This window comes from Pongo abelii, chromosome 1 (assembly GCF_028885655.2).
Source record: "Pongo abelii isolate AG06213 chromosome 1, NHGRI_mPonAbe1-v2.0_pri, whole genome shotgun sequence".
Taxonomy (NCBI): domain Eukaryota; kingdom Metazoa; phylum Chordata; class Mammalia; order Primates; family Hominidae; genus Pongo; species Pongo abelii.
The window spans coordinates 82,238,500-82,260,487 of NC_071985.2; the positions used below are offsets into that span (position 1 = coordinate 82,238,500).

Here is a 21,988-nt window from a genome sequence, read left to right on the forward strand (position 1 = left end):
GATATACCTGTTCTCATATCCCCTTATTTATTCATCCAATAAATATTGATTGCAAGCACCTTGATGTCTGTGCTCACCTGCTCTTCAATCTTGCACCGCTGACACCTAGCTTCTACCCTGGTCCCCTGCTGTCTACTGAGACTGTTTATGTCATGGCCACCAAGGACCACTAATTTGCCAAACCAGATGACCTCTTCTCAGGCCTCATCCTAGATGGTTGACCATAGCTTATGCTCTTTTCTTGGACACTACCTTCTCCTTTTTCCTTGGGTTCAAAAGTATTATTCTTTTCTAGTTTTGCCTTTACCTCTCAAATCACCTATTTTCAGTCCTCTTTGCTTAGTTTCCTTCCCATGTCTTAAATGTTGGTGACTTCAGGGATCTGTCTTTGATCTTCTAGTCTTCTCTACTCACTTCTTAGTGAACCATTTATTCGTGCCTAACTTCCATATGAGTAAGATGAGGCAAGTGAGAAGACTGTATCACAAAACTTAAGCAGACACTCACTCTCAAGGTCCTGCAAGTTGCTTACATCACCCGAGTCTCAGACCTAACTGCCAGAATTCACTTCAGTCTTTTGTCCTGAATTCTAGGACAGATTTTTGTCCTGAATTTATAAAAAACAAACAAAATACCCTGCCTATGGGTGACTTCCACTGGATGTCAAATAGGCATCTAATATTAACATATCTGAACTTTAGCTACTTACCCTTCCCTGAAAACTCCATCCAAGTGAGAAACATCAGAAACATCTTTGAATCATTCTTTCTCATCATTTATGTACAGGTCTGGAATATTTTAGATGTTACAAATAGAAGATTGTACTTTTACAAAGCCACAATAGGCAGTGGGGTGGGGAGTGGGGAGACTGTACAAACATTGATCAGGAAAAGCCGAGAACCTTAGAAGCTCCAGAGATGAAGGAGAAAGCCTCATGACATTACCCACTCCTTGAGCTTTACTAATGCCATCTCCTGGGTCTTAATGGTACCTTCTATAAAGGGTTTCCTCAGGCCTTACTTTGAGCACCATAATACTGCAATGCAATTTCTTTTTTTTTTTTTTTTTTTTTTTTGAGATGGAGTCTCGCTCTGTCACCAGGTTGGAGTGCACTGGCGCGATATGGGCTCACTGCAACCTCTGCCTCCTGGGTTCAAGCAATTCTCCTGCCTCAGCCTCCTGAGTAGCTGGGAATACAGAGGCGTGCCACCACACCCAGCTAATTTTTGTATTTTTAGTAGAGACGGGGTTTCCCATGTTGGCCAGGATGGTCTCCATCTCTTGACCTCATGATCCGCCTGCCTTGTCCTCCCAAAGTGCTGGGATTACAGGTGTGAGCCAACGTGCTCGGCCTGCGGTGCAATTCTGATGTTATAACCACCTGGAGTTAGTGCAGGATTTCATTGGTTGAATCCTCTACAAACTTCAGACACTAGCTGCAAGCTCTGGGATTCCCAGACCACCGGCACTTCTGACCAACTACCTACAAATTTGGGGATCTCCTTAATGCCCTCAGGTTCAGTAATTCACTGAAATGACTCACAGAACTCAGCAAAGTGCTATACTTACAGTTACGGTTTTATTATAAAGGCTACAAATCAGGACCAGCCGAATTAAACACACACACACACACACACACACACACACACACACATTTTTTTCACATTATCATTTTCTTCCCTGCTGAAAACCCTTCGCCATTTCTGTCTCCCTTATTTTTTGACTCCCTCAAACTCATTCCTACCATCTCTTATCAGTCTATCCTAGAGCATAAAACTATCAATCTTTATAGTGAAGGGAACCATAAAGATCAGGAAGCTCAACTACTCTTTTCCCAGGTGAGGAAATAGGAGGCAACCAGGGCAGCAAAGTGACTTCTCCAGGGTCACACAGTGAAGCGGTATCAAGCCTGAGATCAGAAACCAGTCTTCTTAATGTTATTCCTGCTGCCCTTTCAACTCTACCATCCCCTTCATTCTGTCACCATGCTCCTCTCTTGTCATTCCGTCATTTGTTTGTTCCCATCTCCTGTGGCAATAGTTCTAAACCAACTTCAGAAGTGAAAATCTCCCTAAGTCCCAAAGCATCATGTCAGTTTGAACAAGGTTTTGAGCTACATGTGACTGAATTTTGGGAAACCCGTAACCTCTAAGAGCTCCTCTTTGGATTTCCCCTGGCCCTTTCAGCCTCTAGGTGTCCCAGAGTCTCCTGACAACTGTAAGGACAGGAAGGCCCACTGCCCAAGAGAATAGGGACTGGGAGCCTCCTCTCGCTAGCACTGCAGAGCCAAACTTCCCTCTCTGAGCCTGCACCCTCCTTCTGCCTTCTTAGACCTCCTGAGGCTTGCATGCACGCTGAAGCCTGATCCTGAACTGGAGATGTCCCTACAAAAGTATGTGATGGAAAGCATTTTGAAGCAGGTATTTTCAAAATTGAATTTATTGGCTTTGGGGATGTCAGGGATCTGGACAGCTGGAATTTTAAGATTTAAGAAAAAAACCCAGCAGCTACTAGTAAATAGTAAAATGTTCCATTAAAATAAAAAGACTTCCTTTTTTTTTTTTTTTTTTTGAGACAGAGTCTCACTCTGTCGCCCAGGCTGAAGTGCAGCAGCATGATCTCGGCTCACTGCAACCTCCGCCTCCTGGGTTCCAGCAATTCTCCCGCCTCAGCCTCCCACATGTGCCACCACACCCAGCTAACTTTTTCTATTTTTAGCAGAGATGGAGCTTCACCATGTTGGTCCGACTGGTCTCAAATTCCTGACCTCAAGCAATCTGCCCACCTCACCCTCCCACAGTGCTGGGATTATGGGCATAAGCCACCACACTGAGCCTAAAAAGACATTCTCTATGTGTAGGTGACTGTGAAATTCATTATTCAAATCTCAATACTTTCAAAGAGGTCATTATTCATAATTATAATATGACAACAGGCATAAAATAGGACTGCGTTGCCTTATATAATTGCGCAAATGGGAGCTGTTGCAAGCATATAAGAACGTGTGGGCACCCTTTCTATATGCCACATAGCAGAAAGACTTCAAGTGGATGAACATTGGTACACTATTTCTCCAAGTCATTTGCATTAGATCTTAAGTTTTGAGATTTAACAATGCAGGTAATTAGAATACTCTGAGCTACCTCCACCCTCCAATGTTTTCTCTTTTTATTCTCTTAATCTTGGTTCTCTCAAATTTATTAATCTATGTGAATTATAACTATCTCTTATCACTCACTATATGCCAGTCACTCTGCTAGTTCATGTATTCATTCTTTACAGTCCTTGGTAGATATTTTTATCCTCATTTTATATGTATGAGAAAACTCAGACCCAGAGAACACTACAACCTTTCCTGAGATTGTCAAGTAAAAGATATAGCTAGGATTTGAACCCTGGTGTGTCTGACTTCTACAATTTTTGCACAGGCTATCCACCCTCCTAATATATGCCTGCTCTAATACTTAGTCCCATCAAAATTCTGTTGTGTCCTGGAGGAAATCTTTGTAACAAAGGCCTGTCTAGTGGGTAGCTGCCTTCATAGAGTGAATTGGAGAGGTATCAGAATGCACCCTGCCACCTTCAGACCATTGTAAAAACATTATCCCTAGTGCCTGCAATTGTTTGACTCTTCATGGCTTCTGAAGCTTAAAAAAGTCACCCCATTCTCCCCTAGCCATTCTCAACAGATATAATACACTATGCTTCTTTAATTGCAACCAGTCAAAAACAAGGTCTCTAGCAATGGAATATAAGATGGACTCTGTGAGTCACTGGGAAAATTCCAGGTAGGAAAAATGTTTACCTGGTGAAGAGGTACAGCTAAGAGGGTTGAAAACAAGACCAAAGACAACCTTTTACAACTTTACCAAAACCAGACCCTGCACCCAAAGAAGAGAAGTCCTTAAAGATACTGTAGTCCTCTTTTCCAAGCCAAAACTCAGAATACATAGTCTGACAGAAGTTTTTTATTTATTTGTGAATGATTTTATTTGAAAAATCAAGGCCAGGCTCATGCTTGTAATCCCAGCACTTTGGGAGGCCCAGACAGGTGGATCACTTGAGCCCAGGAGTTCAAGACCAGACTGGACAACATGGCAAAACCCCATCTCCACAAAAATACAAAAATTAGTTGGGTGTGGTGGCACGTGCCTGTAGCCCCGGCTACTAGAGAGGCTGAGGTGAGAGGATCACTTGAGCAAGGAGACGGAGCTTGCAGTGAGCCGAGATGGTGCCACTGCACTCCAGCCTTGGGGACAGAGCAAGACCCTGTCTCTAAAAAAAAAAAAAAAAAAAAGAAAAAAATCAGCACATTGGTTAATTAGGAATTATTAAATCTCTTTTATAAAAAGAATAAAATTACATGAAACCAGGACCTTCTAGGCAGTTAGGAAGCATAGCTCCATTATTCCCTATACCAATTCCTTCTTTAATCTAGAAAATGTGCTTCACACTGTCGTTGAAGAATCTGACACTTCTGTGCTATTTCGGGGAGAAAGTGCAGTGATTTTCCCCCATTGGTTTGCTATGTATTTAATTAACAAAATTCAGGGATGATGATTGGCAGGGATAATTTGGGAACACTCTCCTTTCATTTTTTTTTTTTTTTTGAGACGGAATTTTTCTGTTGCCCAGGCTGGAGTGCAGTGGTGCAATCTCGGCTCACTGAAAGCTCCCCCTCCCGGGTTCACGCCATTCTCCTGCCTCAGCCTCCTGAGTAGCTGGGACTACAGGCGCCTGCCACCATGCCCGGCTACGTTTTCGTGTTTTTAGTAGAGACAGGGTTTCACCGTGTTATCCAGGATGGTCTTGATCTCCTGACCTTGTGATCCGCCCGCCTCGGCCTCCCAAAGTGCTGGGATTACAGATGTGAGCCACCGCACCCGGCCCAACACTCTCCTTTCTTTTCCCTGTGCCTGTTGTGTTGGAGAGAAGAGGGGACCTAAATGAAATATACCACCCCAGAGAGGCAGGAGAGTGTGGCAGATTAAATGTTAGATGAGCTAAGCGTGATGGCTCATGCCTGTAATCCCAGCACTTTGGGAGGCTGAGGTGGGTGGATCATCAGGTCAGGAGTTCAAGACCAGCCTGACCAACATGGTGAAACCCTGTCTCTACTAAAATTACAAAAATTAGCCAGGCGTGGTGGCGCACACCTGTAATCCCAGCTACTCAGGAGGCTGAGACAGGAGAATCACTTGAACCCAGGAGGCGGAGGTTACAGTGAGCTGAGATTGCGCCACTGCACTCCAGCCTGGGTGACAGAGCGAGACTGTCTCAAAAAATAAATAAATAAATAAATAAATAAATAAATGTTGGATGAGGAGTCTGGAGATTTGGGTTCTAGTTTATTGTGTCCTTATGTGACCTTGGGAAAGTTGTGTTACTTCTCCATACATCAGTTATCTAATCAGTAAAATGGGGATAATAATACTGATTTCATTTTGTTTGAACATATAGTAGGATAGAAGGTGAAAACATTCCAGAAGATACCTAATGAAAATAGAAGGTTGAATCACATAGCATGCTATTCTTATCCCTAACTATAAAAATAAGAGAGCCAAACTACCAGATGGCATCTGTGAACCTGCCTGGGGCCTGGGGGAACTCGTCACCCTGAAGGGAAAGACACAAGCCTGGCTGGCTTTGCCGCCTGCTGATTGTAGAGTGCTAGAGCCTTGAACAAAAATAGGTGGTAGCCTGGTAGTAGTAACAGTGGGCCTTGGGCAATATCCAGTGCTGTGCTGGCTTCAGGTCTGACCCAGTGCAGTCTCAGTGATGGTAGCCACAAGGGTGCTTGTGTGACCCCACCCCCAGCTCCAAGCAGCTCAGCACAGAGAAATAGAGACTCCATTTGTCTGGGAGAAAGTAAGGGAAGAGAACAAAATCTCTGCCTGGTAATCCAGAGAATTCTTCTGGATCTTATTTAAGACCACAAAGGTGGTACCTCTATGAGTCTGCAAGAACCATAGCATTACTGCACTTGTGGTGCTCTGTAATATAGATATGGCTTAGATCACAACACCCAAGTTTTTCTGAATATATGGAAAGCCTTCCCAAGGAGGACAGGTACAAACGGGCCTAAATGTCAAAGACTATAATAAATACCTAACTCTTCAATGTCCAGACACTGACGAACTTCCACAAGTATCAAGACCATCCAGGAAAACATGACCTCACCAAAGGAACTAAATAAGGCACCAGGGTGGAGAAACAGAGATATGTGACCTTTCAGACACGTAAATCAAAAAAGCTGTTTGAGGAAACTCAAAGAAATTCAAGATAACACAGAGAAGGAATTTAGAAACTTTCAGCCATACTAACTAAGAAAAGAAGAGAAAAGACCCAAATAAATAAAATCAGATACGAAAGAGGAGACATTACAACTGATACCACAGAAATTCAAAGGATCATTGGTGGCTACTAAGAGCAATTATATGCCAATAAATTGGAAAATCTAGAAGAAATGTATAAACTCCTATACACATACATCCTACCAATATTGGACCCTGAAGAAATCTAAAACCTGAACAGATGAATAACAAGTAACAAGATCTAAGCCATAATAAAAAGTCTCCCAGCAAAGAAAAGCCTGGGACCTGAAGTATTCACTGCTGAATTCTACCAAACACTTAAAGAAGAACTAATACCAACCGTACTCAAACTACTTTGAAACATAGAAGAGGAGGGAATACTTCCAAACTCATTCTACAAGGCCAGTATTACCCTGATACCAAAACCAGACAAAAGTACATCAAAAAAAGAAAGCTACAGGCCAGTATCTCTGATGAATATTGATGTAAAAATCCTCAGCAAAATACTAGCAAACGGGGTTCAACAGCATATTTAAAAGATCATCCATCATGATCAAGTGGGATTTATCCCAGGGATGCAAGGGTGGTTGGACATATGCAAATCAAACACTGTGATATGTCTTATCTACAGAATGAAGGACAAAAACCATATTATCATTTCAGTTGATGCTGAAAAAGCAGTTGATAAAATTCAACATCCCTTCATGATAAAAATTCCCAAAAAACTGTGTATAGAAGGAACATACCTCAACATAAGAAAAGCCATATAGAATAGACCCACCGCTAGTATCATAATGAATAGAGAGAAACTAAAAGCCTTTCCTCTAAGATCTAGAACACAAGGATGCCCACTTTACCACTGTTTTTCAACATAATACTGGAAGTCCTATGTAATCAGACAAGAGAAAGAAAGAAATGGCATACAAATTGGAAAGGAAGAAGTCAAATTATCCTTGTTTTCAGATGATCCTATTATATTTGGAAAAACCTAAAGACTCCACCAAAAAACCATTAGAACTGATAAACAAATTCAACAAGGTTACAGTATACAAAATCATCATACAAAAATCAGCATTTCTATATGCTAACAGTGAACAATCTGAAAAAGAAATCAAGAAAGTAATCCTGTTAACAATAGCTAAAAATAAATTAAAGTACCTAGTAATTAACCAAAGAAGTGAAAGATCTCTACCGTGGAAACTATAAAATGTTGACACAAGAAATTGAAGAGGCTACAAAAAAAAAAAATGAAAGATATTCCATGCTCATAGATTGGAATAATGTTCGTACTACCCAAAGCAATCTGCAGATTCAATGCAATACCTAACAAAATACCAACGACATTCTTCACAGAAATAGAAAAAAAATTCTAAAATTTACGTGGAACCACAAAAGACCCAGAGTAGCCAAAGCTATCTGAAGCAAAAAGAATAAATCAGGAGGAATCATATTATCTGACTTCAAATTATACCACAGAGCTATAGCAACCCAAATAGCATAGTACTGGCATAAAAACAGACACATAGACCAGTGGAACAGAATAGAGAACCACGAAATAAATTCACACATCTACAGTGAACTAATTTTTGACAGAAGAGCCAAGAATATAAAGGAAAAGACAATCCCTTCAATAAATTGTGCTGGGAAAACTGGATATGCATATGCAGATTAATGAAACTAGACTCCTATCTCTCGCTATATACAAAAATCAAGTCAAAATGGACTTTGAGACATCAAACCATGAAACTACTACGAGAAAACATTGGGGAAACTCTCAAGAACATTGGAGTGGGCAAAGATTTCTTGAGTAATACCCCACAAGCACAGGCAACCAAAGCAAAAATGGACAGATGGGATAACATCAAGTGGTTTTTTTTTTCTTTTAGAATTATTTTATCAGATAAAAAATTAGTTTCATTGATGAGTTTTTTTAATCATTTATTGTTATATTTATTTATTTTTTTATTATACTTTAAGTTCTAGGGTACATGTGCACAACGTGCAGGTTTGTTACGTTATGTATACATGTGCCATGTTGGTATGCTGCACCCATTAACTAGTCTTTTACATTAGGTATATCTCCTAATGCTATCCCTCCCCCCTACCCCCACCCCACGACAGGCCCCGGTGTGTGATGTTCCCCACCCTGTGTCCAAGTGTTCTCATTGTTCAATTCCCACCTATGAGTGAGAACATGGCGGTGTTTGGTTTTCTGTCCTTGTGATAGTTTGCTCAGAATGATGGTTTCCAACTTCATCCATGTGCCTACAAAGGACATGAACTCATCCTTTTTATGGGTGCATAATATTCCATTGTGTATACGTGCCACAGTTTCTTAATCCAGTCTACCATTGATGGACATTTGGGTTGTTTCCAGGTCTTTGCTATTGTAAATACTGCCGCAATAAACATACATGTGCATGTGTCTTTATAGCAGCATGATTTATAATCCTTTGGGTATATACCCAGTAATGGGATGGCTGGGTCAAATGGTATTTCTAGTTCTAGATCCTTGAGGAATCACCACACTGTCTTCCACAATGGTTGAACTAGTTTACGGTCCCACCAACAGTGTAAAAGTGTTCCTATTTCTCCACATCCTCTCCAGCACCTGTTGTTTCCTGACTTTTTAATGATCGCCATTCTAACTGGTGTGAGATGGTATCTCATTGTGGTTTTGATTTGCATTTATTTCTCTGATGGCCAGTGATGATGAACATTTTTTCATCTGTCTGTTGGCTGCATAAATGTCTTCTTTTGAGACATTTATGTCTGATCATATCATTCACCCACTTTTTGATGGGGTTGTTTGATTTTTTTCTTGCAAATTTGTTTAAGTTCTTTGTAGATTCTGGATATTAGCCCTTTGTCAGATGGGTAGATTGTAAAAATTTTCTCCCATTCTGTAGGTTGCCTGTTCACTCTGATGGTGATTTATTTTGCTGTGCAGAAGCTCTTTAGTTTAATTAGATCCTGTTTGTCAATTTTGGCTTTTGTTGCCATTGCTTTTGGTGTTTTAGTCATGAAGTCCTTGCACATTCCTATGTCCTGAATGGTATTGCCTAGGTTTTCTTCTAGGGTTTCTATGGTTTTAGGTCTAACATTTAAGTCTTTAATCCATCTTGAATTAATTTTTGTATAAGGTGTAAGGAAGGGATCCAGTTTCAGCTTTCTACATATGGCTAGCCAGTTTTCCCAGCACCATTTATTAAATAGGGAATCCTTTCCCTATTTCTTATTTTTGTCAGGTTTGTCAAAGATCAGATGGTTGTAGATGTGTGGTATTATTTCTGAGGGCTCTGTTCTGTTCCATTGGTCTATATTTCTGTTTTGGTACCAGTACCATGCTGTTTTGGTTACCGTAGCCTTGTAGTATAGTTTGAAGTCAGGTAGCATGATGCCTCCAGCTTTGTTCTTTTTGCTTAGGATTGTCTTGGCAATGCTGGCTCTTTTTTGGTTCCATATGAACTTTAAAGTAGATTTTTCCAATTCTGTGAGGAAAGTCATTGGTAGCTTGATGGGGATGGCATGGAATCTATAAATTACCTTGGGCAGTATGGCCATTTTCATGATATTGATTTTTCCTATCCATGAGCATGGAATGTTCTTCCATTTGTTTGTGTCCTCTTTTATTTCGTTGAGCAGTGGTTTGTAGTTCTCCTTGAAGAGGTCCTTCACATCCCTTGTAAGTTGGATTCCTAGGTATTTTATTCTCTTTGAAGCAATTGTGAGTGGGAGTTCACTCATGATTTGGCTCTCTGTTTGTCTGTTATTGGTGTATAGGAATGCTTGTGATTTTTGCACATTGATTTTAACATCAAGTTTTAAGTTTCTGCACAGCAAAAGAAACTATCAACAAAGTGAAGAAATCAAAGAAAATATTTGCAAACTACCCATTTGACAAGGGATTAGTCACCAGAATATATAAGGAGCTGTAACAGCTCTATAGAAAAAAATCTAATAATCTGATTTAAAAATGGGTAAAAGGTCTGAATAAGGCCAGGCGCAGTAGCTCACACCTGTAATCCCAGCACTTTGGGAGGCCGAGGCGGGCAAATCACGAGATCAGGAGTTCAAGACCAGCCTGGCCAACATGGTGAAACCCCGTCTCTACTAAAAATACAAAAAATTAGCTGGGCGTAGTGGTGGGCGCCTGTAATCCCAGCTACTCAGAGGCTGAGGCAACAGAATCACTTGAACCCAGGAGGCGGAGGTTGCAGTGAGCTGAGATGTGCCACTGCACTCCAGCCCTGGCGACAGAGTGAGACTCCGTCTCAAAAAAAAAGATCGAAACAGACATTCTCAAAGGAAGACATACAAATGGCAAACAAGTATATGAAAAATATGTGAAAAGGTGCTCAACATCACGGATCATCAGATAAATGAAAATCAAAACTACAATAAGATTATCATCTTACCCCAGTTAAAATGACTTTTATCCAAAAGATAGGCAATAACAAATGCTGGACAGGATGTGGAAAAAAGGGAATCCTTGTACACTGTTAATGAGAATGTAAATTAGCACAGCTACCATGGAGAACAGTTTGAAAGTTCCTCGAAAAGCTAAAAATAGAGCTACCATACAATCTAGAAATTCTACTCCTAGATACATACTCAAAAGAAAAGAAATCAATATATTGAAGAGATATCTACACTCCCATGTTTACTGCAGTGCTATTCACAATAGTCAAGACTTGGAAGCAGCTTAAGTGTCCATCAACAGAGAAATGGATAAAGAAAATGTGGTACATATACAAAATGATGTACTATTCAGCCATAAAAAAGAATGAGATCTGTCATTTGCAACAACGTGGATGGAACTGGAGGTCATTATAGTAAGTGAAATAAACCAGGTATAGAAAGAGAAACCACATGTTCTCACTTATTTGTGGGAGCTAAAAATTAAAACTATTGGGCTGAGCATGGTGGCTCATGCCTGTAATGCCAGCACTTTGGGAGGCCAAGGCGGGCAGATCATGAGGTCAGGAGTTCGAGACCAGCCTGACTAACACAGTGAAACCCTGACTCTACTAAAAATACAAAAATTAGCCAGGCGTGGTGGTGCGTGCCTGCAATCCCAGCTACTCTGGAAACTGAGGCAGGAGAATTGCTTGAACCCAGGAGGCAGAGGTTGCAGTGAGCCGAGGTCGCGCTACTGCACTCCAGCCTGAGCAACAGAGCAAGACTCTGTCTCAAAAAAAAAAAAAAAAAAATTAAAAAGATTGAACTCATGGGGATAGAGAATATAAGGATGGTTACCAAAGGCTAGGAAGTGTAGTGGGGGATGAGGAGGAATTGGGGGTAGTCAATGAGTACAAAAAAAGAGAAAGAATGAGAAAGACCTAGTATTTGCTAGTACAACAGGGTAACTATAGTAAAAAATAATTTAATAATTGATATGGTTCGGATTTGTATCCCCTCCCAAATCTCATGTTGAATTATAATCCCCAATGTTGGTGGAGGGGACTGGTAGGAGGTGATTGGATCATAGGGGTGGATTATACCCTTGCTGTTCTCGTGATAGTGAATGAGTTCTCATGGGATCTGGTTGTTTAAAAGTGTGTAGCACTTCCCCCTGCTTTCCTCTGGCCATATAAGAAGTGCCTGCTTCTCCTTCGTCTTCTGCCATATTATAAGTTTGAGTCCTCCCCAGCCATGCTTCCTGTACAGCCCATGGAACTGTGAGTCAATTAAACCTCTTTTCTTTGTAAATTACCCAGTATCAGGTAGTTCTTTATAACAATGAGAGAACAGACTAATACAACCACACATTTTAAAAATAACTAAAAGAGTATAATTGGATTGTTTGTAACACAAAGGATAAATGCTTGAGGGGATGAATAATCCATTTACCCTGATGTGATTATTACGCACTGCATGCCTGTATCAAAATATCTCATGTAACACAAAAATATATACATCTACTATAGACCTGCAAAAATTAAAAAATTTTAAATTTTTTTTAAAAATAGGAGAGCCAAAAAGAACAGTAGTTATTTCCCTTATTGCAACGGCTTATATTGGCATGAGGAAGCCAGCAGTTGGGGTGATGGAGTGGTTGCTGGCCAAAAATTAGCACATGCATAAGTCCCCACTGGAAGAGAGGGATTTTGATTCTATTTCCATCTGCTCCACTTCAGGCATGCTGGCTCTGTCATGTTGTACCTCACCCATTCTGAGGTAGACATTCCCTAGATGATTTCGGGTATGAGGTGGGGGCAGTGTTGGGGGAGGGATCCACTGCCAAGGACACCTACAGAAAGCTGCTCTCTACTTTGCAGATTGATGACAAACAACTTCAGGGCTACTTGTCTGAGCTTCGCCCAGTGACGATTGTGTTTGTGAACCTGATGTTTGAAGACCAAGACAAAGCAGAAGAGATAGGTCCAGCCATCCAGGATGCCTATATGCACATCACTTCTGTCCTGAAGATCTTCCAAGGCCAAATCAATAAAGTCTTCATGTTTGACAAGGTAAGTGTGAACTATGGGATGGGAACCTACCAATAGTTTGAGGTTAGCATTCATGGACAAGCACATTGGTGAGACAGAGAGAATAGACAGGGGAAATGTAACCTAGAGGCTGGGCGTGGTGGCTCACGCCTGTAATCCCAGTTCTTTGGGAGGCGGAGGTGGGCGGATCACTTGAGGTCAGGAGTTCAAGACCAGCCTGGCCAACATAGTGAAACCCTGTCTCTACTAAAAATGCAAAAATTAGCTGGGTGCGGTGGCACATGCCTGTAATCTCAGCTACTCAGGAGGCTGAGGCAGGACAATGGCTTGAACCTGAGAGGCAGAGGTTGCAGTGAGCCGAGATCGCGCCACTGCACTCCAGCCTGGGCTATAGGATGAGACTCCGTCTCAACTAAACAAAAAAAGAAATTTAACCTAGAAGGCCAGTCTTTATTTATAACTTCTATGGTGGATATGGCACTTACTATGTGCCAGGCACTGTTCTCAGGACCTGATCTGTATTGACTCATTTCATCCTCATGACCACTCTGAGCAGTAGGTGCTCTTGTCATTATCCTCATTATATAGATGAGGATGCTGAAACAGAGATTAGGATACCAGGACAAGGCAAGATTACGTTTTGCTTATGATCATCAAGCTAGTAAGGGGGAGGCTGGGATTCAAACCCAGGCAGTCTGCCATCCCCGTCTGAGCTCACAATGCTGGGCTACCTCTCACTACATATAAGTCTCCAGCCCAGCGCATGATGTATTACCCAGGGGTTTCAGGTCAGGAGTCTAGTAACCTTCACACCCCAGAAGCTTGTTTCCAAGAATGCCCACTTGCTATGTCAACACCTCCAGTTCCCCTTTTATTTTCATCCATGGCAGGGAGGGGACTGCCTCTGGCTCCCAGGTGTTTTCGCTCTGTTCTTTTTTTTTTCTTTTTTGAGATGGAATCTTGCTCTATTGCCCAGGCTGGAATGCAGTGGCACGATCTTGGCTCACTGCAACCTCCGCCTCCCGGGTTCAAGCGATTCTCTTGACTCAGCCTCCTTAGTAGCTGGGATTACAGGCATGCGCCAACACACCTGGCTAATTTTTGTATTTTTAGTAGAGATGAGGTTTTGCCATGTTGGCCAGATGGGTTTCGAATTCCTGACCTCAAGTGATCCACCTGCCTCGGCCTCCCAAAGTGCTGGGATTACAGGCAGGAGCCACTGCACCTGGTGTTCACTCTGTTCTTAATCAATTCAGAGAAAGGTGATGTGATGAACAAATGACCACAGATGCATACGTGAGAAATGATTTCCCATCTCAATTCCTTTTGTGTATTAAAAGCAGAGCACTTAATTACTGCCCCACATCCACTCACTCACTAATTCAACAAGCATTTACTGAGCATTTCATAGAAGACGAAAAGCTAGGGCTGGGCAGCAGAGATGAGTAACACACATATTGACAACCAGGCAGGAAGCACGCATTCCATATGAGACGAACTAACTCTGTGCTATGGGAGTTCTGGGAAAGGGATTACTTCCAGTATCTTCTTCAATATTGACTCATGGGTATCATAAGAAAAGAGTGTAGAATCTAAGAGAACAGTCTTTCGTGTCTTGCAGACATGGCTCCAAAGATTCCCAGCTGTGAGACTTAGCAAGTCATTGAACTTCTCTGAGCCTTGGTTTATTCCTCTTTGAATGGGGATAGTATTTGCCTCAAATGATTGTGGAAAGTTTTAAATAATGTAATATGTGTGAGGCACTTGGTGTAATGCCTATCTTAGAGTCAGCATGCAATAAATGAGAGCTGTCATTCCATTGCTAGGGGGAATCAAAAGCTCTTGCCAGGCCACTACATAAATTTGCAGGCAAAAACTCCCTGCTTCCCCCAAAGGGGTTGCCCTCTTTACACGTACCTAGAAGCAGAGTTTCCCTCTTCATGTCAAGGCAGATCCCAGTCCTTTTTAAGATCTAACAGTTGATCAAATTCTTTTGGAGAGGGTTGAAGAAATTGAGGTATTTTAGTGTTCTTTGCATTTTATCAGGATGTAACATGTCAAAAACTCAAAATTTCAACCCATCACCCTTTATTCACAACGCCCTTTTCTTACAGACAACAGCACCTGACTGAGGTCATTTTTTTAAGTGACTAATACTACAAATGCCAAGTTTTAGAGTTGAATCATTGCATGGAACAGTTAGCTTTACGATAAGAAAACCTACTCACAGCCTAAGCCTTTATCCCTAAGAATAACAGTATCTGCAAAGTACTTTATAGTTTATGATGACTTTTTGAAAATATTTAACACATTAATTCTTTTAGTAGCCAAAAACATCTCAGCAGGTCTACAGTATATCCATTTTCAGATAGATAAACGAAGTTTCTAGATTGTAATTGACTTATCTAAGTTTCCACAGTTGAGAAGTGGCTTGAGAACAGAGACTTTCTGATTCCAGAGCTGGTGGCTTTTCCACTGCTCTGTGCTGCTGCTTCATAGATGTAAACTGAGCACTTTGCAGCATGGACCTTGGCCACAGGAGACAGTAGGCCGGAGCATGCACACAGATAGCTCAGCCCTATCCACTGTATCTGGAGCAAAACAAGCCCTTCTCAAGGGCTCAAACCCTCCTGTTGATGATGCAGTAGAAGTGATTAAAGTGTACTAAAAATAAAATACTGTGAGAGAAATCATGATGAAATCTGATTCAGAAGCCAAAAATTGCCACCAGCTCTCTGTTGAGCCTTCTGGCCAGTCCAGTTTAAAGCACACTGCCCATCAGCTGTGGTTGCTGTCTCTCTCCCCGACAGGGCTGCTCTTTCCTCTGTGTCTTTGGCTTCCCTGGGGAAAAGGTACCTGACGAGCTCACTCATGCTCTGGAATGTGCTATGGATATATTTGACTTCTGCTCTCAAGTCCACAAAATCCAGTGAGTATTGACCCTGGTCCCACCCAGTGGTCCCTGACCCTTTTGAGGCATAAGTAGGGAGGGCATGCAGGGAACAGGAAAGAAAGAAGAATTAATTAAGAACTTAGTCCTGTGTCTCAAACTGTTGTTCCTCCTTCGCATCTCCGGGCCATGTAGAAATGCCATAAACTAATTCCAATGGGTAGAAAAAATCCTTTCCCACCCTTTCCCAACCCAGGCATTATTTCCCACCCTTCCCACTTTCTCTACACTCATTATCTTTATTTCTTTCCCCACAAATCTTGTCTCCCCTGCACCAGAACTGTATCCATCGGCGTTGCCAGTGGGATTGTCTTCTGTGGGATCGTTGGACACACTGTGAGACACGAGTACACAGGTGTGCTAAGTCAGCTCATCTCCACTTTTCTTTCCACAAACACAGCACCTTGCCACTGGGCTTTGTGGGAGGAAGCACAAAAATGAGTGAGACATGAGTCCTCCCCTCAGAAACTTTAGAGTCTTCCAGATGGAGCCAAGCCATGCAGCTCTCAATGCTTGCAGAGTGTGCATTTCTGGGGCTATGTATGAGTAGAGAAATATTTAGTCATGAGAGGGGAGCGGTGGGAGGCTATATGTTGATGGAATGAGGGGCTCCTGTAATACTTTCCTGTTAAAAATTAAATAGTTACTTCTCTTAATTCCTGGAATAAGCTAGAACTCCTTAAAAATTATGAATGTTGATATTACTGAAAAATAATGATACTCTCAAAAGAGAGTAGTAATAATTAAATCTTATCTCCAGATTTCACAACTCCATTACTTCCCTCTTCCATCCTATCAGGGTTTAAGATTTTCAGCAATAATGCATCTAAAATACTGAATATATGTAAAATACCATGATAGTTATGTCTGAAATGATGCAATGTCTGAGATTTTCTTCGAAAGTACACAGGGTGGGGAGTGTATGGGGGTGAGGATGGGGCAGGATCAGCCATGGGCTAATGGCTTGTTGGGATGGGGTGATGGGTATATGGAAATTCATTATATTATATTTTATTTTATGGTCAAGTTTCTCCACAATAAATAGTTTTTAAAAAGAGTATCTTGTTCAGAAGTATTCAAGTTTATGTTAAAGTGACACATTTGCTACCTCATTTGTAGTAATGTTAATTGAAGGCTTACAAGCAGCCAGCCGCTGTTGAAAGTGATAAACGTGTATTAACTCATTAATCTTCATAAACTACCCTCTCAGATAGTTACTATTATCATCCCTATTTTATAGGTTAGAGAATGGAGACATGAGGAGTTATTTAAGGTAATTGTCCCAAGTAGTTTGCACATAATTAGAGGTAGAGCTGGTGTTCGACCCTGCACAGTCTGCCTTCAGAGCCTGTGCTTCAATCCTCCATGCACGCCTCTTCTAGCCTATTTATTAAATTGAGAAATCGCCAAATGAAGGTTTATTCATAGGAGCATACAGACACAATTTTGCGTCTCATATGGGGATCAGTACACCAGGCCCAAGCTTGTGCTTGTCCACCTTGTGGCAGAAGACCAGCTGACACCTTCTCTGAGAGCCTTCAGTGCTGTGGCCATCCCACTTACAGAGCCTGCTCCATACTCAAGGCCCTTCCATCCCTGAGCAGATCATTCTCTTGACCTCCCAAGGGAGGCAGAAACTTTGCTAATGGCTAACTAACTCCCTGCACATTTTGTTAATAGCCATTGGCTGAATATAGGTCTTGAGACTAGACTTGTGTGTCATTCATGAGCGGCAAAGGGAGTAACGGGTAAAAATGCTATTTGGGGACAGTATGTTTCAGATTACATTCAGTTCAATGCCTGTTATTTCCCTGATCTTTGACTTTCTCTTTCTTGCTATAGTCATTGGTCAAAAAGTCAACTTAGCTGCCAGGATGATGATGTACTACCCAGGAATTGTGACCTGTGACTCTGTCACCTACAATGGCAGCAACCTACCAGCGTACTTTTTTAAAGAGCTTCCAAAGAAAGTTATGAAAGGTGTTGCAGATTCTGGACCATTGTATCAGTATTTGGGCCATACTGAGAAAGTGTGAGTGTGGAGCATTAATTTTGAAGTATATTTTAGTAAAGAAGCGGGAGAATTATGATAGCAAAGCAGTCACCCATTTAAGATTTGGAGCCAGTTCAAGAAGTTGAAATCTATGCTTTCCCCAGACCAAGGCCCAGACTTCAAAATCCTTAATTTTTCCTCCGTCTGACTGACACTATGGCATGGTGGAAAATCCCATTCTCTCCTCAGATCTGAGAATATGAGGGTAATTCTTCAAAGATTGTACAAACCAAACAAAAAATCCTCTCATTTGAGTATCTAGTTGCACCCAAATGGGCCCAATCACCAACCATTAAATATTTACTAATTATGTCAACTGTATGCCGAGGCATTATTAGGGTTAAAAGAGTATAAGATATTATTTCTCCTCTAAGTCTTTAGTGAAATACATTCCCCAAAAGCTCAGCATAGATTTATGGGTGTCACTTTGAAGCTTAAAATCCTTCAATGGCTTTCAGTCATTTTCATGGTGATGTTCAAAATCTTTGCAATGACATACAAAGTACCACCTGCCTTTCCAACCTCATTTCCTCCTGTCCCCCCTCCTCTGGGTTGTTTAAGTAGATTGTCCTCATCAGCACCCACCTAATCCTGGTCTATTGGGAAAACCGCAGTCAATTTTTGAAACCCAGCTCGAGGGATTCATAGACATTCCTCTATGAATTCCCCATCCCAGCTAGACAGTTAAGCTCTTTCCTCCTTTGTCTTCCTTCTTCCTCTTCCTTTTTTCCTCCTATAGCATATGCCTCTATTAGAACACTCCTCACCCTATATCACAATTATTCACTTCCTACAGTTTTCACTTGTTACACTGTGAACTCTTTGAAGATACTAATTATTTCTTTATTCTTATATCCCCAGTGCTTGGTATACAGTAGGTCCTCAATAATGATGAATAAATGAATGGCACAGAAAGCAGAAAGTTGTTATTCATTAGATTAGCAAGCTAGAATCGAGGTCTTCAAGAGTCAGATAACAGAACCAGGGCTGCAGTTGGGTCAAGGTGTCTTTATTATTCACTTCAGTATTCCTGAGGCTTAGCACTGTGCTTGGCATACATAGGCCATCAATAAAGTGCAGTTTGAATAATGAATGAATAATAATTTTTAGTGAGTACTTATTAAACATCAGGTACTTTACCTCAAAATATATAATTCAGTCTTAATATTGACCATACGAGATAGAAACTATTATAATTTCCATTTTATAAATTCAAAAACTGAGGGTCAGAGATGTTAAATGACTTGTCTATGGCCATATCTATAGTGAGCAATGGAGTCGAGATTCAGTCACAATAATGTGGCCTTACAGGCAATCACAAAACCTCAGTGATGTGCAAAAATAAACATTTATTTTTCTCACAAATGTGGGGTTCAATTGATCTTGGCTGGATTTGGTTGATTTTGTCTTCGCTTATTCACATGCCTGGGGTTCAACAGGCTGTTGGCCAACCTAGTTGGGATAACTAGGGCAATCTGGCTCTATCTGTCTCATCTTCCATCCAGCATGTTTGTCCTGGCAATATTGGAGGAGCAAGAGAGCAGGCCCAATGCAAAAGCATTTTTCAAGCCTCTTCCTATGTCTTATGTTTGCAGATAGTCCATTGACAAAAGCATTCACAAGGCTGAGTCCAGAATGAGAGGACTCTGCCAAGTTACACAGCAAAGGGCACAGTTACAGGTACTGGGGCCATTAATGAAATCAGTTTACTATGCAAACCCAGGACTATCTGATCCCAAAGCCTGTACTCTTCATGATTTTTCTGTACCACCTCTGCAGATAAGAGTGTAGAAATACACATACAGATATGAACAGGGCCTACCTCCTGACCAGAAAACTCACAATCAAGTGGGGAAGACCAACATACACAAACTTAGCTGTATGTTACATGGGAACCTTTGATATATGCTATAAGAGAAGCATAACAAAGTAGTATTGTACTTCAGAGAAGGGCATAATCCATTTTGACTAAAAGGCTTCTTCAAGAGATAGTGTTATGGAGTGAGCAAACATATGCACCCTGGCCTATGTTTGGATACTGTCAGTATCCTGTGTTACCACCTGTTATGGGGTCTTGGGCAATTAAACTCTTTGTGCCTGAATTTCCTCACTGGCAAAATGAACATAATAGTAGTACTATTTTTTTTTTTTTTTTGAGATGGAGCTTTGCTTTTGTTGCCCAAGATGGAATGCAATGGCGTGATCTTGGCTCACTGCAACCTCTGTCTCTTGGGTTCAAGCGATTCTCCTGCCTCAGCCTCCAGAGTAGCTGGGATGACAGGTGCACGCCCTCACGCCCAGCTAATTTTTGTATTTTTAATAGAGACAGGTTTTCACCATGTTGGTCAGGTTGGTCTCAAACTCCTGACCTCAGATGATCCACCTGCCTCGGCCTCCCAAAATGCTGGGATTACAAGCATGAGCCACCACGCCTGGCCAGTAGTCCTTTTTTTTCTTTTTGAGATGGAGTCTTGCTCTGTTGCCCACGCTGGAGTGCAATGGCGTGATCTCGGCTCACTGCAAGCTCCCCCTCCCGGGTTCACACCATTCTCCTGCCTCAGCCCCCTGAGTAGCTGGGACTACAGGTGCCCGCCACCACGCCCGGCTAATTTCTTTTTGTATTTTTGGTAGAGACGCGGTTTCACCGTGTTAGCCAGGATGGTCTCAATCTCCTGACCTCGTGATCTGCCCACCTCGGCCTCCCAAAGTGCTGGGATTACAGGCGTGAGTCACTGTGCCCAGCCAAGTAGTACTTGTTAACAGTGTTTTTGCCAGGATTAAAGAAAATGATGCATGTAAAGCACTTGGAACTGTGCCAGACACATAGCATGTGCTCCAAAAAAAGGCGCGCTGTTATTGTTTGAGCAATTGGTGGAATCTTTGCAGGATGTGTGACTCTGCACCACATTGAAATCTACTGGGTCATATATCAGGTGTCAGATCTCCCCAGAAAGGGGTTTCCTCTACCAGTGCAGACTCAACAAGCATTTATTGAACAATGTGCCAGATGCTATGGAAACAGATGCTACCTGAGTTCTTTGGATTCTCCACTACCAAGTCAGACCTTCTCCTCCTTTCTCCTTCTTTTGGCGTTTGCAACCCTTGAGTCAGGGGATAGACTCTTGTTAGCAATTGAGAAGGAAACTTTCTGGGAACTAAGAACTAATCACTCTTGCTCTCAATATTTCCCTGTTTTGAATCTAGCATCTGTTCTTTTGTTCTTCTTTTCAGCATGTTTGGTATGGCGTGCCTCATCTGCAACAGAAAGGAGGATTACCCTTTGCTGGGTAGGTAGTAGGCCTTGATTTTAAACTTCTTTATTGAACTATAACAAAACATGCAGAAAAGTACATCAATGATAAGTGTGCAGCTTAAAGAATTATCACAAAATGAAAATATAATCATCATCCAGGTTAAGAAATAGAAAAATAGCAATACACCAGGATTGCTCTTTCCTTCTTCCTTTCCCCAAAGTCTTCTAACACCCTCGATTACTTATGCCTGTTTAAAAAATTGATACAGATGGAATCATACATTGTATAATTATATACGCCTCATATATACTTTCTCTTACTCAATGGTATGTCATATAATTCATCCATATTGTTGGGTGTAGCTGTAATTCATTCTCTGTCATTACTATGTAGTATTCCATTTTTATAAATATACAACAATTTACCCATTCTGTTGCTGTACAACATTTGGGTTATTTCTAGTTTTTGGTTCTTATGAATAGTATTGCCATAAACATTCTTACACAAGTCTTTTGGTGAATGCATGTGTGCATTTCTGTTGAGTACAATGTAGGAGTAAAACATAGGACCGAAATTGTTGGGACAAAGGGTGCAATTTTGGTCGATGATGCCAAACAATTTTCCAAAATGGTTGTATTTATTTATATTCCGACTGAGAATGTTAAGAGAGTTCCAGTTGTTCTTCATCTTTGGAAACAACTTAGTTTTATCAATCTTTATCCTTTCAATAATTCTGTTGGGTATATAGTGGTATCTTATTATGGTTTCCATTTGTATTTCCCTGATATGGTTGAGCTCCTTTTTCATAAGTTTATTGGCCATTTGGATTTATTTATTTATTTATCTTGAGACAGAGTCTCACTCTGTTGCCCAGGCTAGAGTACAATGGAGTGATCTTGGCTCACTACAACCTCTACCTCCTGGGTTCAAGTGATTCTCATGCCTCAGCCTCCTGAGTAGCTGGG

The 21,988-nt window shown here is 41.3% G+C and overlaps 1 protein-coding gene across 1 annotated transcript in view; it reads left to right on the forward strand.

The window, feature by feature from the left end:
• The window catches only part of ADCY10 (adenylate cyclase 10), a 108,674-nt gene that overhangs the window by 18,590 nt on the left and 68,096 nt on the right, over window positions 1-21,988 (forward strand). The window contains exons 8-13 of the mRNA XM_024253687.3: window positions 2,332-2,420; window positions 12,596-12,787; window positions 15,577-15,695; window positions 15,995-16,071; window positions 17,559-17,748; window positions 21,001-21,056. Of these exons, the coding sequence (XP_024109455.2) occupies window positions 2,332-2,420; window positions 12,596-12,787; window positions 15,577-15,695; window positions 15,995-16,071; window positions 17,559-17,748; window positions 21,001-21,056 (723 nt within the window). The remainder of the gene's footprint in view (window positions 1-2,331; window positions 2,421-12,595; window positions 12,788-15,576; window positions 15,696-15,994; window positions 16,072-17,558; window positions 17,749-21,000; window positions 21,057-21,988) is intronic.